At 44.2% G+C, this 20,530-nt stretch overlaps 1 protein-coding gene across 1 annotated transcript in view; it reads left to right on the top strand.

Annotated features, from left to right (window-relative positions):
- The window catches only part of SUSD1 (sushi domain containing 1), a 117,252-nt gene that overhangs the window by 39,293 nt on the left and 57,429 nt on the right, over window positions 1-20,530 (top strand). Inside the window, exons 6-8 of the mRNA XM_052644564.1 lie at window positions 7,520-7,699; window positions 19,529-19,626; window positions 20,245-20,431. Coding sequence (XP_052500524.1) covers window positions 7,520-7,699; window positions 19,529-19,626; window positions 20,245-20,431 — 465 coding nt within the window. The remainder of the gene's footprint in view (window positions 1-7,519; window positions 7,700-19,528; window positions 19,627-20,244; window positions 20,432-20,530) is intronic.

The raw sequence follows: 20,530 nt of genomic DNA, 5'->3' as shown, positions 1-20,530 counted from the left end.
GATATTCTAAATATATAGGATATAGATATAGCTCACAAAGAGCTTACTGTTAAGAGGGGAAGAGAACATTTTTACAAATGAAGATTATAGGTGTAAGAGCTGAATTATCTGATCTAGAGCATGAATGTAGTGTAGACTCTGGCATTCACCTACCTAGACTGTGCGGGCCCTTACAACCTATCACGTTACACTAACTTCCACGTGTCATAAAGCTTCTGACTTGATACCGCATGCTGCGTGCTTAGTTGCTCAGTCGTGTCTGAGTCTTTGCTATGGACTGTAGCCCATGGATGGAGGAGCCTGGAGGGCTGCAGTCCGTGGGGTCGCTGAGGGTCGGACACGACTGAGCGACTTCACTTTCACTTTTCACTTTCATGCATTGGAGAAGGAAATGGCACCCCAGTCCAGTGTTCTTGCCTGGAGAATCCCAGGGACAGGGGAGCCTGGTGGGCTGCCGTCTATGGGGTCGCACAGAGTCGGACACGACTGAAGTGACTTAGCAGCAGCAGCCCACAAAGCTTCTCTGCCCACGGATTCTCTAGGCAAGGATACTGGAGTGGGTTGCCACACTCTCCTCCAAGGGATCTTCCCAACCCAGGGATTGAATCCCTGTCTCTTAGTTTCCTGCAATAGTAGGCAGATTCTTTACCACTAGCGCCACCTGGAAAGTCCCTGATTTGGTACTCAGGCACAGTAAGGGACTTATTGTTGGGTAAATGTGAAAATTGACTTTAATGTGATTTTCTTTCATTTTCATCCCTGTAGCTGCCCTTTAACTATAGTTTTTCATTTAGTAGTTTATTTTTCTGGCAAGAAGAAAGATTTATTTTTCCCGGAAGGAAAAAGTGAAAAAGGTTTTTCTTTTTTGGGAGGGGTCAATATTAATAAGTAGAATAGGTCAATCATTCATTCCCTCAGCATTTGGGAAGATGTCTACCTCAATTTGTGGACATTATTGGTCATTTTTTTTTCTTTCTCAGCTTGGTATTTATTGGTCTCTAAAACAGTCTTAAATTAAGCCTTATATTACACTGTTATTGCTATCGTCAATCACATTATTTGCTGATGTGTAGTCGGATACGACTGAGCATAATAAAACAAGCACTGTCACAAGCACGTCACTTTCAGTTTTCACTTTCCACTTTCATGCATTGGAGAAGGAAATGGCAACCCACTCCAGTGTTCTTGCCTGGAGAATCCCAGGGACAGGGGAGCCTGGTGGGCTGCCGTCTATGGGGTCACACAGAGTCAGACACGACTGAAGTGACTTAGCAGCAGCAGCAGCAGCAGCAGCATAATAAACAACAGTTATTGCTGATACAGTAAGTTGTTGATTAGATGGCATAAATTGCCTATACCTTTCATCAAATAAATTTCCTTCCGGACCATTTTCTTGGGTAGAATATTAAAGGGTGGATAAGCATTTTTACCTTCAAGATATGAAACAGAGTTACAATATCAACGTGATCTTTGAAACTGGCATAACACGTTTTCCCCCAGGAAGACCTATTTTGAAGTTGATTATTTGAATAAAATCACAGATAATAGGATACTAAGGAAAAATTCCCAGCCACATTCATAATTAGATGACTAGATTCCTGATGCAGATTCAGTATAATTACCCAGAGATATGTGTGCTTTAATGAACACCCCTATGCATATGTGACACAAAATTTGTGCAGCTTAGTTTTTTCTTTCCTTTGGATGTTAAGTGTTTTTAAGTGTCTTCTTTCCTTGTGACAGTGCTAGTTTTATTATCAATTGTAACCTCTGTTGGGTTGATTTTTGAATATGTCTTAATCGGGGCCACTGGCTTTCTTGGGTCCCATTTGGCCTGAGCAGAAGTGGAAGTGGCCACCATCTCAGCATGATGCAAATATCTATGATGGGCTTATGTTCCATACAAGACCTGGGCCAGACCCAGGGTTAAATATCAGTACCAAGAAGGCTTCAGGGCAAGTACAGTGGCAGGGGAAATCCATTTCCAGCCACTCTCTTGCTATGGTTAAGTAGAGGGAATTGTCATAGAACCATTCTGGACTGATTTAAATGCTTTTTCATGCAACTTTTTCTTCTGAGGTTTTGCTTAACCTATAAAGTCAGAGCCTAGAGTGAACCCCTTCACTGTGAGGCTGCCTGGATGGAATGAACCTGGATTTCAGGATCACAAAAACCGTGCTTTGAATACTGGCTCTGTCTTTTAATAGTGAAGTATCTTTTGAATGTGACTTAAACTCTTCAGACCTCCATTTTTGTATCTGTAACCTACGTGAGAATAAGACATTTACCTTGCAGTAGGGTTTTCCATGAGAAATAAATAAGACTGTGTATATGGAAGAGACTACTTTATGTTTAGTTGGATTTTGGTGCACGCTATTGTTTTAAAATTATTAAAATTTTTGATTAAAACTATTGCGGTTTAAAAAGCATTCCCAGAATTCACCATTAAAAGAATGATAGTTTTTGTGGGCCTTTTTCTCAGCTTTCATCTACTTGATGTTTGGTAGGTGTGAGTCACCTCTGTTAGATAAAAAAATATAGAGGTGATGTGCTCCTGTCTTGTTATCGGTACTTACAATTTACTAATGTGTTTTTCCTTCCTCCGGGGCTCTGGTCATATCAACGTAACATTTAGAAAAAGATTTCTTTTTTTAATTTTTGGCTGCGCTGGGCCTTGGTTCCATGCTGGGGCTTTCTCTAGTTGTGGAGAGCAGGGGCTTCCCTCAGTTGCAGTGTGTGGGCTTCTCTTGCTGTGAGCATGGACTCTAGGGTGTGCAGGCTTCGGGAGTTGTGGTACATGAGCTTAGTTGCCCCGAGGCATGTGGAATCTTAGTTCCCAGATCAGGTATCGAACCCATGTCTCCTGCATTGACAGGTGGATTCTTAACCACTGGACTACAAAGTAAGCCCCAAAGTAATATTTATTGCATCTTGAACAACGATGAAGTAGTAGCAAGCTGCTGCTGCTAAGTCACTTCAGTCGTGTCCGACTCTGTGCGACCCCGTAGACGGCAGCTCACCAGGCTCCGCCGTCCCTGGGATCCTCCAGGCAAGAACACTGGAGTGGGTTGCCATTTCCTTCTCCAATGCATGAAAGTGAAAGTGAAGTCGCTCAGTCGTGTCCGACTCTTAGCGACCCCATGGACTGCAGCCTACCAGGCTCCTCCATCCATGGGATTTTCCAGGCAAGAGTACTGGAGTGGGGTGCCATCGCCTTCTCCGAGTAGCAAGCTGCTGCTGCTGCTGCTGCTGCTAAGTCGCTTCAGTCGTGTCCGACTCTGTGCGACGCCATCAACGGCAGCCCAACAGGCTCTCCCGTCCCTGGGATTCTCCAGGCAAGAACACTGGAGTGGGTTGCCATTTCCTTCTGCAATGCATGAAAGTGAAAAGTGAAAGTGAAGTCACTCAGTCGTGTCCGACTCTTAGCAACCCCATGGACTGCAGCCCACCAGGCTCCTCCATCCATGGACCAATGTGCAACTATTTATTATTTACTAGGTAAAACATACAGATGTAAGTAGGCATTGTGAGGATGCAAGAGATTATAAGATAAAGCTTCTTTCCTTTAGGAACTGTTCATGTATTTGGGAAGACATAGTCATTAAAAGAACCCCACTAAATCCTCAAGCAGGAAATAAAGGTCAAATGAACCGGATAAACATTCTTTTAACAAATTACTTATTTAGTATCTTTTCCGCTGCACTGGGCCTTTGTTGTGGGCCCGTGGGCTTTCTCCAGTTGCAGCGAGCAGGGGCTACTCTCTAGTCATGGTGCCCTGGCTTCTCATTGCTGTGGCTTCTCTTGTTGTGGAGCACGGGCTCTGGGGCCCTTGGCCTTCAGAAGTTGCTCCTGCAGAACTCACTAGTTGCGACACACAGGCTCTAGAGCACAGGGTCAGGAATTGTGGCACACAGGCTTAGTTGCCCCATGACATGTGGGATCTTAGTTCCTGGACCGGGGATTGAACCCGTGTCGCCTGCATTGGCAGGCGAATTCTTAATCACTGGACCACCAAGGAAGACCCAGATAAACAATTATCCTTGTTTCTACTTCTTCTCTCATTCTCACATCTAATCTGTCACCAAGAATCTTGTTTTGCTTCCTGTATACGTCTGGAATCCATCCCATTCTCTCCATCTCCATCATGACCTCTCGAGTGCATCTAAGACCTCATCTCTCTCTGTTGGACTTCTGCTCTAGACCCTGACCCACCTCTCCTTTTATTCCTGTTCTCTACCCAACATTCAAAATGGTCTTTTAAAAGTCTAAGTCAGATTATCTCATTCCCTTGCTCAAAACCCTCGCATGGCGCTCAGCTGCTGTTTCACAAGCTCCAAGCTCTTTCCTAAGTCTTACAAGGCCCTGTAACCGTCTCTGCTCTTCTCTGCACTGTCATCTCATGCCACTTCTCCTTGCTGACTGTGCTCCAGCCAACAGGCTGCATTTCCCCTTCTGGAACACATCAAGAACTTTCTCACCTCAGGGTCTTTGCGTTGGCTATTTCACTTGATTGAAATGTTCTTCCTTGGGTCCTGAACATGACAGGCTTATTCTCATCCTCCAGGTCCTAACTCAGATGTTACCTCCTCAGAGAGCTCAAACCATTCCTGACCACTCTATGTAAAAAGTCTTTCCCATCCTATCACATTATCTTTCCTCCTACTTAACATTTGCCACCACCTGCAATTACCTTGTTGGTTTATTTTTTTTGTCTAATTATTCTATCCCTACATTCTCTGAGAGGAGTGATCTTATACATTTTGTTCAGTGCTGTAGTGTATCGCATACTGTCTCACATACACTAGGTGCTCACTAAATAAATGAGTAAGTGAATGAATGAACACAGGCTACGAGAGCTCAGAGGAAGAAGGGATCCCTCTATTAGTCATGGAGCAGTTTCTTCATTTGGAAGGATTTTGCTAGGTTTGAGGGAGGAAGCATGTAATCTGAGGAGAGAGAAAGTGAGCAAGGTGGAAGGTGATAGAAAGAGGCGTATACTGTAGATTTTCAAAGATGGAGCTGCTCCTGAGAGGCAGTATTTATAGGAATCTGATGGATGTGGATTCTGCTTCTGTCACACGATTACCCATGTGACTTTGGATGTTTTATTTAACCATGTTAAGTCACTTTACCTGTAAGATGGGGAAAATAATCTCTACTATGGAGGGTTACTGTGAAGTAGTAATGTTAGATACTTGAGGCCCATTTGGGATGCGTGTGATGTCAAGGGGTAGCCATTCATACCACTGTTTAATTTAGGTTTTCACCTGTGAGTGTGCATACAAATCAGATTTGCAGCTTAGTAGAAATGTGGATACCAAGAACCCAACAAACTACTACTCATTCAGAAGAGTTGTCTCTGGGTGATGGTGGTATATGTGTGTGTATGTGTGTGTGTGTGTGAGAGAGAGAGACACTCCATTGTGTGATTTTTTTTCAAAAGCTCCCTAGGTGATTTAGACTGTATAACTGTTGTTTAGAACCATGTGTTTAATCCTCTCTAAATACCTCTTGCCAAGGGACTGTCCTGGAGAAGGCAATGGCACCCCACTCCAGTACTCTTGCCTGGAAAATCCCATGGATGGAGGAGCCTGGTGGGCTGCAGTCTATGGGGTCGCTAAGAGTTGGACACGACTGAGCGACTTCACTTTCACTTTTCACTTTCATACATTGGAGAAGGAAATGGCAACCCACTGCAGTATTCTTGCCTGGAGAATCTCAGGGACAGGGGAGCTTGGCGGGCTGCCGTCAATGGGGTCGCACAGAGTCAAACACGACTGAAGCAACTTAGCAGCAGCAGCAGTAGCAAGGGACTGTCCGAATTGAATAGCTCTGAGATGGGAAGTCACAGAGTTGGGTCCAAGCTACCTATCCCTGGGCATCTACCTGAGTCCCTAGAGACCAAGCTATTGATTTCTTATCTATTAATATCAGTTAAAAAATAATCTTGTAGTCCCAACTAAAGCCACTGTACCTTCCATTATTCTAGGTCATGTCCAAGATGAAAGTCAATTTAATTTTTTTCTATACTTTTATACCTTTATTATCTATATGCTGTGCTCAGCTGCTAAGTCCTGTCCATGAGATTTTCCAGTCAAGAACACAGGAGTGGGTTGCCATGGCCTCCTTCGGGCATCTTCCTGACCCAGGGATTGAACCTGGGTCTCCTGCATTGCAGGCAGATTCTTTACTGTTTGAGCCACCAGGGAAGCCCATAGACCTACATAAATCTATACCCTCAATTTATTCACTGATGATCCGTCTAATTTTCTGCTGTAACTGAACCCTGTCTTGAACTGGCTGTTTCAGATGTCAACAGTGGCTGGGAAGTCTTAGGAAACATTAACCATCTGTTCAGTTGGTTGCTCATGTACACACAAATATACTCGCATCTTGGAATGTTTGGGGCCAGTATGCAGGCTGAAAGATCTGATGTTGGGAAGATAAGCTGAGGGCCAAGAGGTCTTGTGTCGGGCCAACACATACGAGAAGGGAACAAATCTCTGCGGGCAAACATGGGGATTGAGAGGCAGACAGGGTTGGAGGCTTTCTTTAATGAGCACCTCATTCTGGTCCCATAACTGCTCAGGATTTGTATCTGCAGTGACCAGAGTAACTCTTTACCGCTAGGTCTGTCAAGCTCTACATCACACTTGAATGATTATGGAGACTTATCTGTACATCCAGCATGTTTCATTCTTGTGTTTCTTCTAAAGGCCCATCCTTCTCTTTTCTTAAGGTATTTATTCTGATTCACTTTTGTTATTGGGTTGAAGTTATTTTGAATTTTTTCCCAGAAAAGGTACACACGTAGATTTTTTAAGAATCGTAAAATACCTGAAAGTGACTCTTTTATTCTTCTATGAGGCAGAGTTTGGCTGGGTCTAAAACGGCAATGTCGTAATCCTTGTCCTTCAGATTGTTCTCTGTAAGTGTTCCAGTGTCTTCCAGTAGTCAGAGTTGCAGAGAAGAAATTTCATATTCATTGTATAAATCCAGGTTTGCCTCCCTCTATGTAGCTGGCTTTTTCCCTTTGAAAAGTGCATCTATATTGAATGTTAATTAACTTTCCCCATTAAATTCCTTTAAAAAGTTCAGAGATTTTGTATGTATTTTGTTTACTCTTCAGTTGGCAAAAAAATCTACAGTTATATTATTATCTACTCAGGAGTTAATGACCTGAAGATACACAGTAAAAGAGAGCAGAAAAATCTTAGTATTTAAAAGAAACTTCAGATGGATTCTTTCATTGACCAAGGAGTTTGCTGTAGTATAAAGAATCTCATAATTAGAATGTTTTCTATATATATATGTTTGTAAATTTCATTAAGCTCAGAGAACTCTGTTTTCTTTACTTCTGAACAGTCTTATTTTAAGTATCTGCAGTTGAATTATTTGATGGGGTTAATGTCTTTCCTTATCCCATATGACTGGACTCTATCATTGCTGAATGTTTATTTCTAAAAGGTGAATTATGGGATGGAAGTCATGGGTCATAACAAATGCCTTCTTATTGCAGAGATTGACTGTGGCCGCCCTCCAGAAGTGCAGCACGCGATCCTAGAGGGGAATCACAGCTCCAGACTGGGCAGTGTGGCTCACTATGTCTGTCTAGAGGGCTTTGAGAGCCCTGGAGGAAAGATCACTTCCATTTGCACAGAGAAGGGCACCTGGAGAGCAAGTGCTTCGTCATGCTCAGGTATAAACCCCATTCTATAGGGCTCCTGTCTCCTAGAGCTAAATAGCAAGCAGGAGTATGGAACCTAAAGCCTTTGATTGCTTGCTCTGTGTACTGCACCTAGCCATGCCATTTACCCCAGCGGGCACTTGGCTTTAGATTTGTCAGCCGAACCCTGAAGATTTAAAGGGTGGATTGGGAAAATAATTTGGATAGAAAACATTATGCATTTGTCTTTTGAAACTCACTTTAAATCACAGTGACTCCTAGCTCTTCTGCTTGGTTGGCTGAGAGACTTTTCTCTATGAACCATTTTCACAAGGGGCTTACTTGAAAGTCCTAATTAAGCACATGTTGACAGCTTTTCAGAGGAAAGGTGGTGTCATGTATAGCGAGGTTTTTAATGTTTATTTTTAATTGTGGTAAAATATGCACAACATAAAATCTACCATCTTAACGCTTTTTCAGTGTTAACTATTTTCACATTGTGCAACCAGTCTCCAGAACTTTTTCATCTAGAAAAACTGAAAGTCTGTATCCATTAAAGAGTAGCTCCCTATCTTCCCACTCCCCACAGCTCTGGTACCACCATTCTGCTTTCTGTTTGTATGAGTTTGGCTAATTGACCTCAAGTAAGCGAAACCACTAGTATTTATAGTTCTGTGGCTGGCTTATGATCCTTAACATAATGTGCTCCAGGTTTGTCCATGTTGTTGCCATTGGTGGTATTTCCTTCTTTTTTCTGGCTGAATGATAATATTCTGCGGTGTTTATATACGCATTATGCTTATCCATTCGTCTGCTGGTGGACAGTTGTGCTGCTTCCACCTTTTGGTTATTGAGACTAATGCCTCTCTGAGCACAGGCTTACAAATATCTCTTTGAGACCTTTATTTGAATTCTTTTGGATGTGCCTGCTGTGCTAAGTCGCTTCCATTGTGTCTGACTCTTTATGACCCCGTGGACTGTAGCCCACCAGCTACTCTGTCCATGGGATTCTCCAGGTAAGAATATTGAAGTGGGTTGCCATGCCCTCCTCCAGGGGATCTTCCCAACCCAGGGATCAAACCTGCATCTCTTATGTCTCCTGCTTTGGGAGGCGAGTTCTTTACCATTAGCGCCACCTGAAGTGAAAGAAAGTGAAAGTGACGTCGCTCAGTCGTGTCCGACTCTTTGCGACCCCATGGACTGTAGCCTACCAGTCTTCTCCATCCATGAGATTTTCCAGGCAGGAGTACTGGAGTGGGTTGCCATTTCTTTCTCCGGGGGATCTTTCCAACCCAGGGATCAAACCCTGGTCTCGCGCCACCTGGGAAGTTCATAATTCTTTTGATATGCTCCCTCAAATGGGATTACCTGTGAAAAGGAGTTTTGAGACTTCAGTTCAAATTCCAGCAGTCCCCTGTGCTAGCTGTGTGTCATCATGTAAGGCGTTATTCTTTTAGAGCCTCAGTTTCCTAGTCTGTAAGAGGGGGGAAATATAGCCTGCTTTTCCTACTTCAAATAGTTGTTGAGAGGGAATCAAATGAGATAATCTACAGGGAACATTTCAAAATTTAAACCACTGTGCACATATTAGGTCTTTTACTGAAATTATTAGCCTGACTTGAAGCGGATCCTGAGTCAGAAGTATAGGCTTCCACATGCTTTATTTCACCTTGGCCTCCAAGAAACAAGGTGGGGAAAGGCAGTGATTCTTAGTGATAGTTGGCCCAGGGTGTGACAAATTGTTGTCACCTAGTCTTGAATGGCTCTGGTAATTTGTTTCTAGATGTTGACTTGCTTGGCTCTGAAGACAGATCTCTGAAGAGTGAAATCCCAAGGTAGCTTTGGTTTGGGTCTCTGGCTTGACTTGCAGTTGAATTATGGCAGAGTGTCTTGAGTTCAGTTCAGTTCAGTTCAGTCGCTCAGTTGTGTCTGACTCTTTGAAACCCCATGAACTGCAGCACGCCAAGCCTCCCTGTCCATCACCAACTCCCAGAGTCCACCCAAACTCATGTCCATTGAGTCAGTGATGCTATCCAAACATCTCATCCTCTGTTGTCCCCTTCTCCTCCTGCCTTCAATCTTTCCCAGCATCAGGATCTTTTCCAATGAGTCAGCTCTTCACATCAGGTGGCCAAAGTATTGGAGTTTCAGCTTCAACATCAGTCCTTCAAATGAACACTCAGGACTGATATCCTTTAGGATGGACTGGTTGGATCTCTTTGCAGTCCAAGGGACTCTCAAGAGTCTTCTCCAACACCACAGTTCAAAAGCATCAGTTCTTCGGCACTCAGCTTTCTTTATAGTCCGACTCTCACATCCATACGTGACTACTGGAAAAACCATGGCCTTGACTAGACAGACCTTTGTTGGCAAAGTAATGTCTCTGCTTGGGTCTTGTCAAGCTAAGTTTTCTAAAGGAAGTTCTAGCATGAGCAAATATAACATGTGGACTACAGGTCATTATTTGTCCATAGAGGAAGAGTTTATGACCATTTGTGGGACGGAGATTTGAAGAAATCTATCAATCCATTCAATAGATATTTATTTAGCATACATTGTGTGTGGGGTACTTTGCTGGACACTATCTTTTTGGAATTTATGGGGCAATGGAGTAAATAGATTTTTCTCCAAAGAAATGCACAAACAAATATACATTTAATATTGAAACCCTTGGGTAAAGAACCCTGGAGAAGATGAACTCAGTCCTGTTGCTGAAACCATGTCTGTGCCATGCATTTTCCACATGTAGTTATCTATACCGCCACTGCAGCAGGATGTAGGTTAGAGATTGCAGTCATAACAACAAGGAGGGGTAGATTTGGATGAGAACCCAGAGATCTAGACCAGCCTTCTCTTATGTCCCATTGACTTGTCCAACTTGCACAAAGAAGCAAGGGCAAACCTATAACTAACACCAAGGACTCCAGAGTCCCCATCTTCATCATTGGAAACATTGAGAAGAGCTAATGCCATTTCAAACCAGACTGATAGTCTTCCCAAACAATGACTGCCTCTCCAACAACACCTCTAAGTTATTTGGAGGAAATGAGGCAGCTGCCTCGTGGGTTGCTGAATTCAACATCTGGGGAGGTGGTCTTGGGCCAGAGCTACCTGTGGAGTCACTGGGTCTGAGAGCTGGGCGTAGCTTCAGGACCCTTAGCCATTTTCTTTATGGCTGGCTCAAGCTGTTTGTGCCCCCACCATTCAGAATTCAGTGGGAGCACTAGGATTAGTCACTCCTTGAAAAACCAGTGGATCTGCATGGGGCATAGTAAGTTATTAATTAGCTGATGCTTGTAGAGCACTTTGAAGAACAAACATGTTATGTAACTGCTAATTATAATTACCGACCTCAGCCTGCCACCTTTCACAATGTCTGTGGCTCCAGCTGCAGCTGTTTCCATGGGCTTATGCAAGCTTTGATTTAAGAAGAGAAAAGGCATTCTCCCCGAGAGCTGTGATCTTTCTCTGAGGAGGCCTCTATGCCCTCAATCAAGATTGGCAGCTAAATTCAATTTCCGCAGATAAAGGGGGGCGATTTACATGCTGATTAATTCATGGCACAGTGCGCACGATCGCTGGGTGGGTAGGTAGGAGACGGTTCTGGAACTGTAGTGAGAGAGGCTGATCACCACGGCGCTTGCTCAGCTGCCCCTCCCTCCTTCTTTTTCCTATTTTTCACCCCTTTCTTCCTACCTCCCCCTTCTGCCTTACCTCTTTCTGTGTATTTTGTATTTACCCTCCTCAATGTTCACTTTTTTCCAATTTTTTTCTACTTTTCTGCCTAACCTGCGAATACCTTTTACCCTGGTCCTCTGTGTCCATTCTGTTTACCCCTCTTTTTATACTTGAACGTCTAATTCCAAATTGGGTGGAATAATTTCTCTTCATTTTACTTGGGTTGTTCTTAGTTAAAGATAGTTTTGAAGTCCCTATTTATTTGGATTAGTAGCTTAGAAACACATATATTTAAAAAATTTATTGAAGTATAGTTGATTTACAATGTTGTGTTGATTTCTGCTGTATAGCAGAGTGATTCAGTTAGAACTGTATACGTTTTGCATGGAGTATGAACTCTGGCAAGGTGGTGGGACTTTTTTTTTTAAGGCCAGTTTAGACTGGAAACTCCAGACAGCCGAGAATTAGGCAATTACGTTGGTGTCTGGAAAAACCCCAGGTGGAAGCTTGATGTTCAGTGAGTCGGCTTACCTCAAGATCAAAGAGACTGATTCATTCTTGATAAGACTGTCCCTGGCTTTCATTCTGCACAGGTCATTTGGCTTTTTATGTTTAGAATCTGAGTTAATAATTATGAAGTTGATGTTCACTCACTCCAGGCTCTTAGAAGAGCAGCATCTCTATTGAAACGCAGACTGTTTGACTGCTGGGAGCCTCTCTGAGTCCCTCACCCGACTCAGGCACCGGAGTCCAAATGCTTCCAGGCCTCCTGTTAGCTTCTGCTCCTTCTATTTTTGCTGTTGTTGCTGCTTTTCAGCCCAGCGAGTGCTCACTTGCAGTTCGACATAGTTCAGACAGAAGAGAAAGGTCAGCTGGAATAAATGGGCACACGTGCAAACAGCCACATGCCTGGAATTTGTTTACATACATAATGTTTAGACCATCAGGCATTAGCGCTGCCGTAGATCACACACCAGCTCAGACACCCACGGCTCTGCCAGGAGCCTTGATGCTTGGTTTCATTGTGTCCTCAGAAAAACCTGGTGAAATAAGTATTGATATTTTCATTTCATAGATGAGTAACCTGAGACTCATAAAAGTGAAACAACTTTCACAGGGTCATTCAGTGACTAGTAAATGGCAGAGACAGGATTTGAACTTAGGTCTTGAAGCCTGAGATTTTCTCCTACCAGGTTCCCAAGGTTGAACTATTTGTAGGTCACCCTGACAGAGTTTGTCAGAGGAAAAGTATTGGTTATTTAATGTTTCTTTAAACAACTTAGATTTAAAACTTAAATTTGTAGTTTAAAGTTATTGACCAAGGACGCTTTGTAATATATGTAATAGCATGAATTTGCTGTTAACACCTCGTTTTTTTTCAAAAATCAATACCAAGCAAGCCTATAGAATGTATAGAGGTGCCAGCAAAACTCATCCTAAAGCGTATGAAACATTTAGAAAAGCATACTCGAAGTCATGCTGCTCTGCCTCTTTTAGGCGACCTTAAAGACTGAAAGGGCCTCCCAGGTGCCACTAGTGGCAAAGAACTGGCCTGCCGGTGCAGGAGATGTAGAGATGTGGGTTCGATCCCTGGGTCAGGAAGATGCCCGTGAGGAGGAAATGGCAACCTATTCCAGTGTTCTTGCCTGGAGAATCCCACGGATAGAGCAGCCTGGAGGGCTACAGGCCACAGGGTTGCAAAGAGTCGTACACGACTGAAGTAGCTTAGCATGCAAAGACTAAAAACAAACAGGAAACACAGCAGAACTCTCATAACCAAACATGATTTGTATGACATTGTCACCTTGGGGAGGGAGCCGTACTCTCATTTCAATGATGCTATTATCAAAATGTTTCTGTTTTGTAATCCAACTGGGATGGCCTTTGAAGGTAGTTTAATGCATCACATTGGAAGACTGGTCATGTTAGTTTTGAAATCAGGTACTGTTTTCACCTGGAAATGACCTCCAGCTTGACCATCTGCTAGGGTCTCCTGAATTTATTTGGTAGGATCTTTTACTGTTTTCAAAAATAAAGAATATGGATAGAAAATTGGAAACCAAAAGAGTACGTTAGGCCAGGCCCTGCCCACCGTGGGGCTCCTGAGAGAGCGAGGTGTGCTCACTGACTCTGTCCCCTCCCACCCCAACCTTGTCTCAGTCTCTCCTGCAGGAGAATCAGGCGTCCAACACCCCAGTACACTTAGGTGGTCTTAGTGACCACCTAACCATCAAATTCATCTTCTAGCATCAATCCTTGTTCCTTTTAACCTTTTCATAACACTTAGCATTGCCCACCATTTATCCATATATTCATCCATCTATTTAATCAATCAACCAAATGATAAATATTTTAAAAATATCTGTGTCCAACCAACTGTGTTAGTTTCTGGGGATAGAAAGACCTTTTTTGTCTTTGCTGTTAGGAGAGATTTTTTATTGTTGTTCAGTTGCTCAGTTGTGTCCATCTCTTTGTGACCCCATGGATTGCAGCATGCCAGGCTTCCCTGTCCTTCACCGTCTCCTGGAGCTTGCTCAAATTCATGTCCATTGAGTGGGTGATGCCATCCAACCATCTCGTTCTCTGTCGTCCCCTTCTGCTTTCAATTTTTCCCAGCATCAGGGTCTTTTCCAATGAGTCAGTTCTTTGCATCAGGTGGCCAAAGTTTTGGCTCTTCATCTTCAGCATCAGTCCTTCCAATGAATATTCAGGGTTGATTTCCCTTAGGGTTAACTGGTTTGATCTCCTTGTAGTCCAAAGGACTCTCAAGAATCTTCTCCAACACCACAGTTCCAAAGCATCAATTCTTTGTTGCTCAGCCCTGTTCATGGTCCAAACTCTCAGGAGAGAGAGACTTAGATATTAAACAACTAATTACAAAATTAGTTCCTTACAAATGTGATGAGTACCACAGAGAAATACTAAATGCTCATAGAATGCTAAAATACATATCTTTATATATATGTACATTTATACACACACGCAACCATGGGCCACGTGCTGAATCTAAAGCAAAGCAAAGGTACTTTATCACCAGTGAATGCTTTGGTGCTCAGAGTTCAATGTAGAGTTCATTTGGATGGTGTGGGGGCCTCCTTTGTTTAAAGCCGGGCAGGCCTAAGTGTTCTACAACTGGACAAGCCAGAGATCCGCTCTGCCTGCCTCTCTCCAGTTAGACCTCAAGTCTGATCACAGAACCACGTGTCCTCCTTTGGGAGAGAAAGAGCCATATGTGAGAAGGGTGAGAGATCCAGCCCTTGCTGCCTCATGCAGGCCCTTCTCGGGTGGGGGTGAGAAGGTTGGGGTGTTCGGTGGGAAGGAAGGGAGATAAAGGAACGAGACAAGACTGCGGATCTTCTCTCCCAAGGCATCGCGCTGTCCTCGCCAGCCACTGGCCGCCTTCCGCGTCGCTCTCTCCGCTGAGTCCCCTGGAGTTTCCGTGTGTCGCAGCCCCCTGCTGTTGTGCTGTCCGCTCCCCAGGTTGGATGTGGGCGGGTCACCTGCACCCCGAGCTTCAGTTGCCATCCACACACTGATGAACTTCAAGAAAGTTTTTTCACCGAGATAGATTAACTCAGATGTAGCATGTTCTAAGCACGATTCATTCGTTTCTTGGTCACAAATGCATTCTACTTCCTCCCATGTTTCTTATGAGAACAGTGGAAGGCAATCCATTCAGACTCTCAGGCTTGGAGACTGGCAGTCAGCCTAGACGCCTTATCACTCATCTGCTATTGCTTCTCCTTCAGGAGAAACTATTACTTATGGTTTTAAAGGCAGTGCCCTGATTCCATATTTTTGCCTTTTTGCTGAGTAACTTCTTCAGTCCAAAGGCTCTGGGTTTTGGAGTCTGGCGGGTCTAGTTCTGAATTCTGACTTGACTGCTTACTGCTTCTGTCCACGCTATCTGGTCCATAGTAACAACTCAGTAAATGTTCACCTATAATTGGCTTTATGATTGCTTCCCATGACTGCTGTGAAGATATGATCAAGTCTATAAAGACCTATATATCAGTGTTTGATGTATTGGAATCACTGAGTCAAGCGGGTCAAAACACACCAGAGTTATTTTTTGTCTTTTAATTAAAAAAATTTTTTTTGGCCACACCAAGCAGCATGGGATCTCAGTTTCCCAACCAAGGATTGAGCTTGTGACCCTGCATCAGAAGCTCAGAGTCTTAGCCACTGGACCGCCAGGAAATTCCTCCTCCAGAGGTATCTTTCTTAAAAAAAAAATAAAACACTCCCCACCATCTTCCTGCTTTTAGCTCTCCATGGCTGGCAGGAGTAAGCCTGTGTTTAGTTTGGTGCACAGGTCTTCCCAAGTCTGATCCTGTTCTCTTTCTGAAACCTTGCTGCCCCTCTTCCTCCTCTCCAGCACGTTACACAACACCACTCTGAAACTGTCCATACCGTTTACACCTAGGACTTTGGACCTGCTTAGATGTCTTCCCCACTCTTAAGCCCTGCAGCCATGAAGGGTTGCATGGCCTCCATGAAGCCAGCTTCCCCAGTTCTTCTGGTGAGAGTTGGTGGCTTCTTTCTCTATACCTTGTGGTACTTGTTTATAACTTTGTTTTGATATTGATGGAATCTGCTTGTGTGTTAGCTTCCTCCATTAGATACAGTGTTCCTGAGGGAAAGATCATCACAGCCCAGTGCCTGGCAGGGGAGGATGTTTGGCGTTCAATGATGGTTCAGTTAAGGGTCAATGATGAATAAAGTGCTCTGGACTCAGTTCCAAAGAGAACTTCCAAAAGTGTTTTCAGTTTTCAGTACTATTAGAAAGAAGGTGTAGCCTCCCAAGTCATCTCTTTTAAAAGGGCAGCATGAATGTAGATGTTTAATATCTGATACATTTACAAAGAAGTCTTTCCAGCTGGTGTGTAGACACCTGGAGGGAAGAGCAACTGAATTTTGTTCAACTACTCCTTGGAATGAAATAGCTGACCTCCCTACAATAAGATCTGGGTCCCATCTGTGCAGAGAGCAGGGCACAGGCTGGAGGCAGATGGCACTTCTGAGATGTCATTTGCGGTTGTCATAGTGAATGAACTAAAAGGAAGAACAAGAAAGGAAACTTTCATGTCTCCTTTTTTTTTTTTTTTACATTTTAGGATAACAGGATTAGAACTTCTTTTAAATTGAAATTTATTTATTTTAATTGGAGGCTAATTACTTTACAATATTGTATTAGTTCTGCCTCATGTCTCCTTTCAAATCTCTGCTTGGGTGGCAAAGGGTCCCGAGTGGGAAGGAAATATGCTTTAATGGCAACTCAGCGACAAGGTGAGGAGTGGGATGTTTCCTTTTCCTTCTGGACCACGGGATGAGTATCAGGGGGCTGTGGGAGTGAACAGAGGAGTCTAGAACTCTAGTGCTTCGATGGGCTGGAGAGGGAAGGGGCTGGGAATATTGGGGACTTTTTCAAGCTGATAAAAGACCGTTGCCAGTGTCATCATCATGCTACCCAAGGAAGTGAATGATTGGATCTTTGCATCCATCAGAGTACCCATGTCCACACCTGGAATATTTCTTTGATTTCAAATTATCTGTGCTCCAGGAAGACGCACTGATGTAGTGACCCAGGAGTGCAGTAGATGGACATGCGTGATCCTCTGGGGTCTCTTCAGAAATTTGCCTCTTTTCCTCTTCCTGCCTCCACTTATTCCCACTTACTGTCAGCTGACTGGGCTTACCCATGACCAGGTCATGTGTGACATCAAATCTCGGCAGTGCTGCTGATTGGGTGATTTAGTAAAGATATAAAATCTTCAATGGGCAAGGGGGTCAGTAGCTTAGGGTCTATCTAAAGGTAGCATTGGTTCTGAGTATGAAGAAATGGGGCTTCCCAGGTGGCTCAGGGGTGAAGAATCTGCCCGCTAATGCAGGAGACATGGGTTTGACCCCTGGGTTGGGAAGATCCCCTAGAGAAGGCAGTGGCATCCCACTCCAGTATTCTTGCCTGGGAAATCCTGCAGACAGAGGAGCCTGGACAAGCTACAGTCCATGAGGTCTCAAAGAATCAGACATGACTGAGCAACTAACACACACACACACACACACACACACACACACACAAACACACACATACCCCAGGAAGCAGGAGTGAAGGCTGAGGTGGGCAGAGCAGGGAAGAAAGCCAAGCCAGCATGAGGATTCCTTGTTGCCCTGGTCCTTACTGAGTGCACGTGATCGCATCATCAGTGCAGCAGCGCCCTGAGAGGTCCTGTAGGTCTGCTCTACAAGGGGAAGAAAAGTAAGGGGCAGATTTTTCCAGTACTTCCTGTCTTTCAAAAAGTGTCCATTCCCCCCACTTCTAGGTTGCACATGCAGCAGGGAAACCCCAGCCTGGGAGACAAGACATGGTCATGTTGTCAAAGCTCAGACAGGGCAGGAGCAAGGGGCATGTGAGCTGAAAGGGTCTAAAACATCCATAAGGGGCATCTGCTTCAGTGGGGAAGCTTGAATGTAGGGTGAGGAATATTCCCCTTTGGTGAGATGTTGATTCTCTCCTCTAGAGGTGATCGTTTGGTAACTTCTACCTGCAGGGAATAGGGCTTCCCTGATAGCTCAGTTGGTAAAGAATCTGCCTGCAATGTAGGAGACCCTGGTTCAACTTCTGGGTTGGGAAAATCTGCTGGAGAAGGGATAGGCTACCCACTCCAGTATTCTTGGGTTTCCCTGGTGCCTCAGCTAATAAAGAATCTGCCTGTAATGCGGGAGACCTGGGTTCAATCCCTGGGTTGAGAAGATCCCCTGGAGAAGGGAAAGGCTACCCACTCCAGTATTCTGGCCTGGAAAATCTCATGGACTGTACAGCCCATGGGGTCAGACATGACTGAGCGACTTCCACTTCACCTGCAGGGAATTTTATTCCTTTTGATGCTATTGTAAGTGAGTTTTTTAAAATTTCATGTTTGGCTTTTTCTTTGATAGTGGACAGGAATGCAATTGCTTTTTGTACATTGGCCTTGTACCCTGCTAGCTGGTTGAACTTGTTTCTTAGCTTTAATTGTGTGGTGTGTGTGTGTGAATTCCTTAAGAATTTTTTTAGACAAGAGCATGTCAGCTGCAAGTAAAAATAGTTTTACTTATCTGCAGGAAATTTGTTAAATAGAGAAAAAGCTAAGTCGTTTCCCCATTCTCGTCTGAACAACTTCCTAAGTCGTTTACTAGGTTCATTGGAAACTTATCTCAGGAACAAAGTGTCTCCCACACTGCTAAATTTATTACATGAAATATGTACAGAATATTTATTTATCTGAAAAATTTTAATTGGAGAATAATTGCTTTACAATATTGTGTTGGCTTCTGCTATATAACAATGTGAATCAGCCATAAGTATACATACGTCCCCTCCCTCTTGAGCCTCCCTCCCACACCCCACCTCCCACCGCATCCCACCCCTCTAGGTTGTCAGAATACTGCAGTGAGCTCCCTGTGACATACAGCAACTTCCCATTAGCGATCTATTTTACATATGTAATGTGTATGTTTCAATGCTACCCTCTCAACTGGTCACCCCCCGCCCCTGCCACATGCAGAATATTTAAAAGAAACAGAACAACTTAAAGAAATTAGTGGCTTCCTGATAAATCAGATTTAAATGGTTTCAGTTAACGGAGCCCCAGAAATACCCAGGGACCTTGTGGAGAATTTATTTAGCTTACCCGCAATGGGCCGCTCCTGAGGAATGGTCATGGGTGGTGATCTGTGTCATTTCCCTCTTGGGAACAGCAGTGACCTGGCGATCAAAACGCTCCATCAGTCAGTGGGATGAGGGAACCGGAAGCTGGTCTAACCTGCGCAGCTGCAGGGAAGGTTCAGGGCTCGGTTCTGGGTCCCTTTCCTTCCCCCAGAAATGGAATGCCTGTGGCATCCAGTGGCCTGTCAGACCAATCACAGGCTGGAATTCTCACCCGTACTCAAGGGAATTCTCACCCTTTTCTTCCACATCAGGTCATGGGCCGAGCTCACTCATGATAAAGTTAAATTGGGTGATTGGCCTGGGATAGCTTGAACTGCTGATTCGGTTTCTGAATCCTAGTGTGAATGGTGACCAGCAGAGAGACCAGCTGGGCAAGTAAACAAAGTCATGCCCTCTAATGGGCTGGCCATTAGGATTTTCCCAAAGTCCTTTGATGCATTTTGTTGAGTGGATTCTTTCTTTCTCTCTTTTAGAAATAATTGTGGAAATTAATGAGGTGTCGGTGTTTAATAACACCTGTGTGAGGTGGCAAAGAAACCCAGGAAGAATAAACTCCAAGATCGAATATGTGGTAAGTGAAGTGAACTTCTTTTTCTTCTGCCAGGGCAGAGATGGTTACCATGGGAATGAGAGTCAGAGGAACTTGCTTCCGGAAGTGCTTCTCAATCAAATAGCTCTCCAATCCCATAGTCCTTTTTAAAGTGAGTAGAGTTTTTCCGATATCTGGATCATTTGATTTTACATGTGGTGTTTAATGTGTTTGTCATCCTCCAGGGTGTATGCGTGGGGGGTGTATTTATATTTGGCATCATCATGATTGCTTGTTTCCAAGCCCTTGAGTTTCACTCCCCCAGAGCAAGCCTAGAAGCATCTGCTGCCTGGGTGACAGGATGCCGCGAGCAGGTCTCGGGCTGTGACTGCCTCCATTGATCACTGGTCATCTGAGTGCAGGATAGCGCTGCTTAGAGAAACTCCCCGTTTTATGTCACTTCTCAGGGTTTCTGGGTTACCGGGCTGATCAGATTTCATCAGGCACCTGATAGCAGAGGTTTGCCCTGTTTGTCTGCCCCAGGGTGAGCAGTCAGTATAAAAGGGAGTTGTAAGAGAGTAAGTTCCAGCAGTACAAAACCTCTCTTGGTTGTCTTCAGTGAAGTCATGGTGGGTTCTCTTGTCTTTTCCCCTCACAAAGATACACATAAAAGGACAGCGGTTGGACCCCCTGGAATCAGTTCATGAGGAGACCGTTAATTTGACCATAGAGAGCAGGACCCCAGAAGTCTGCCTAGACCTGTACCAGAGCACCAACTACACCGTGAACATTTCTACAGCCCCTCCCCGACGCTCCGTGCCAGCCGTCATTGAGTTCCAGACAGCTGGTAGGTGGAGGTGAAGTCTCATTTCCTGCTAGGGAATGCGAAGCGCGGGATGTGGGGAAACGTGCTTCAGAATCCACAGGTCAGGAGAGTTCACAGTTA

This window comes from Budorcas taxicolor, chromosome 8 (assembly GCF_023091745.1).
Source record: "Budorcas taxicolor isolate Tak-1 chromosome 8, Takin1.1, whole genome shotgun sequence".
NCBI classification, from domain to species: Eukaryota; Metazoa; Chordata; class Mammalia; order Artiodactyla; family Bovidae; genus Budorcas; species Budorcas taxicolor.
This window is presented reverse-complemented; position numbering and strand designations above follow the sequence as displayed.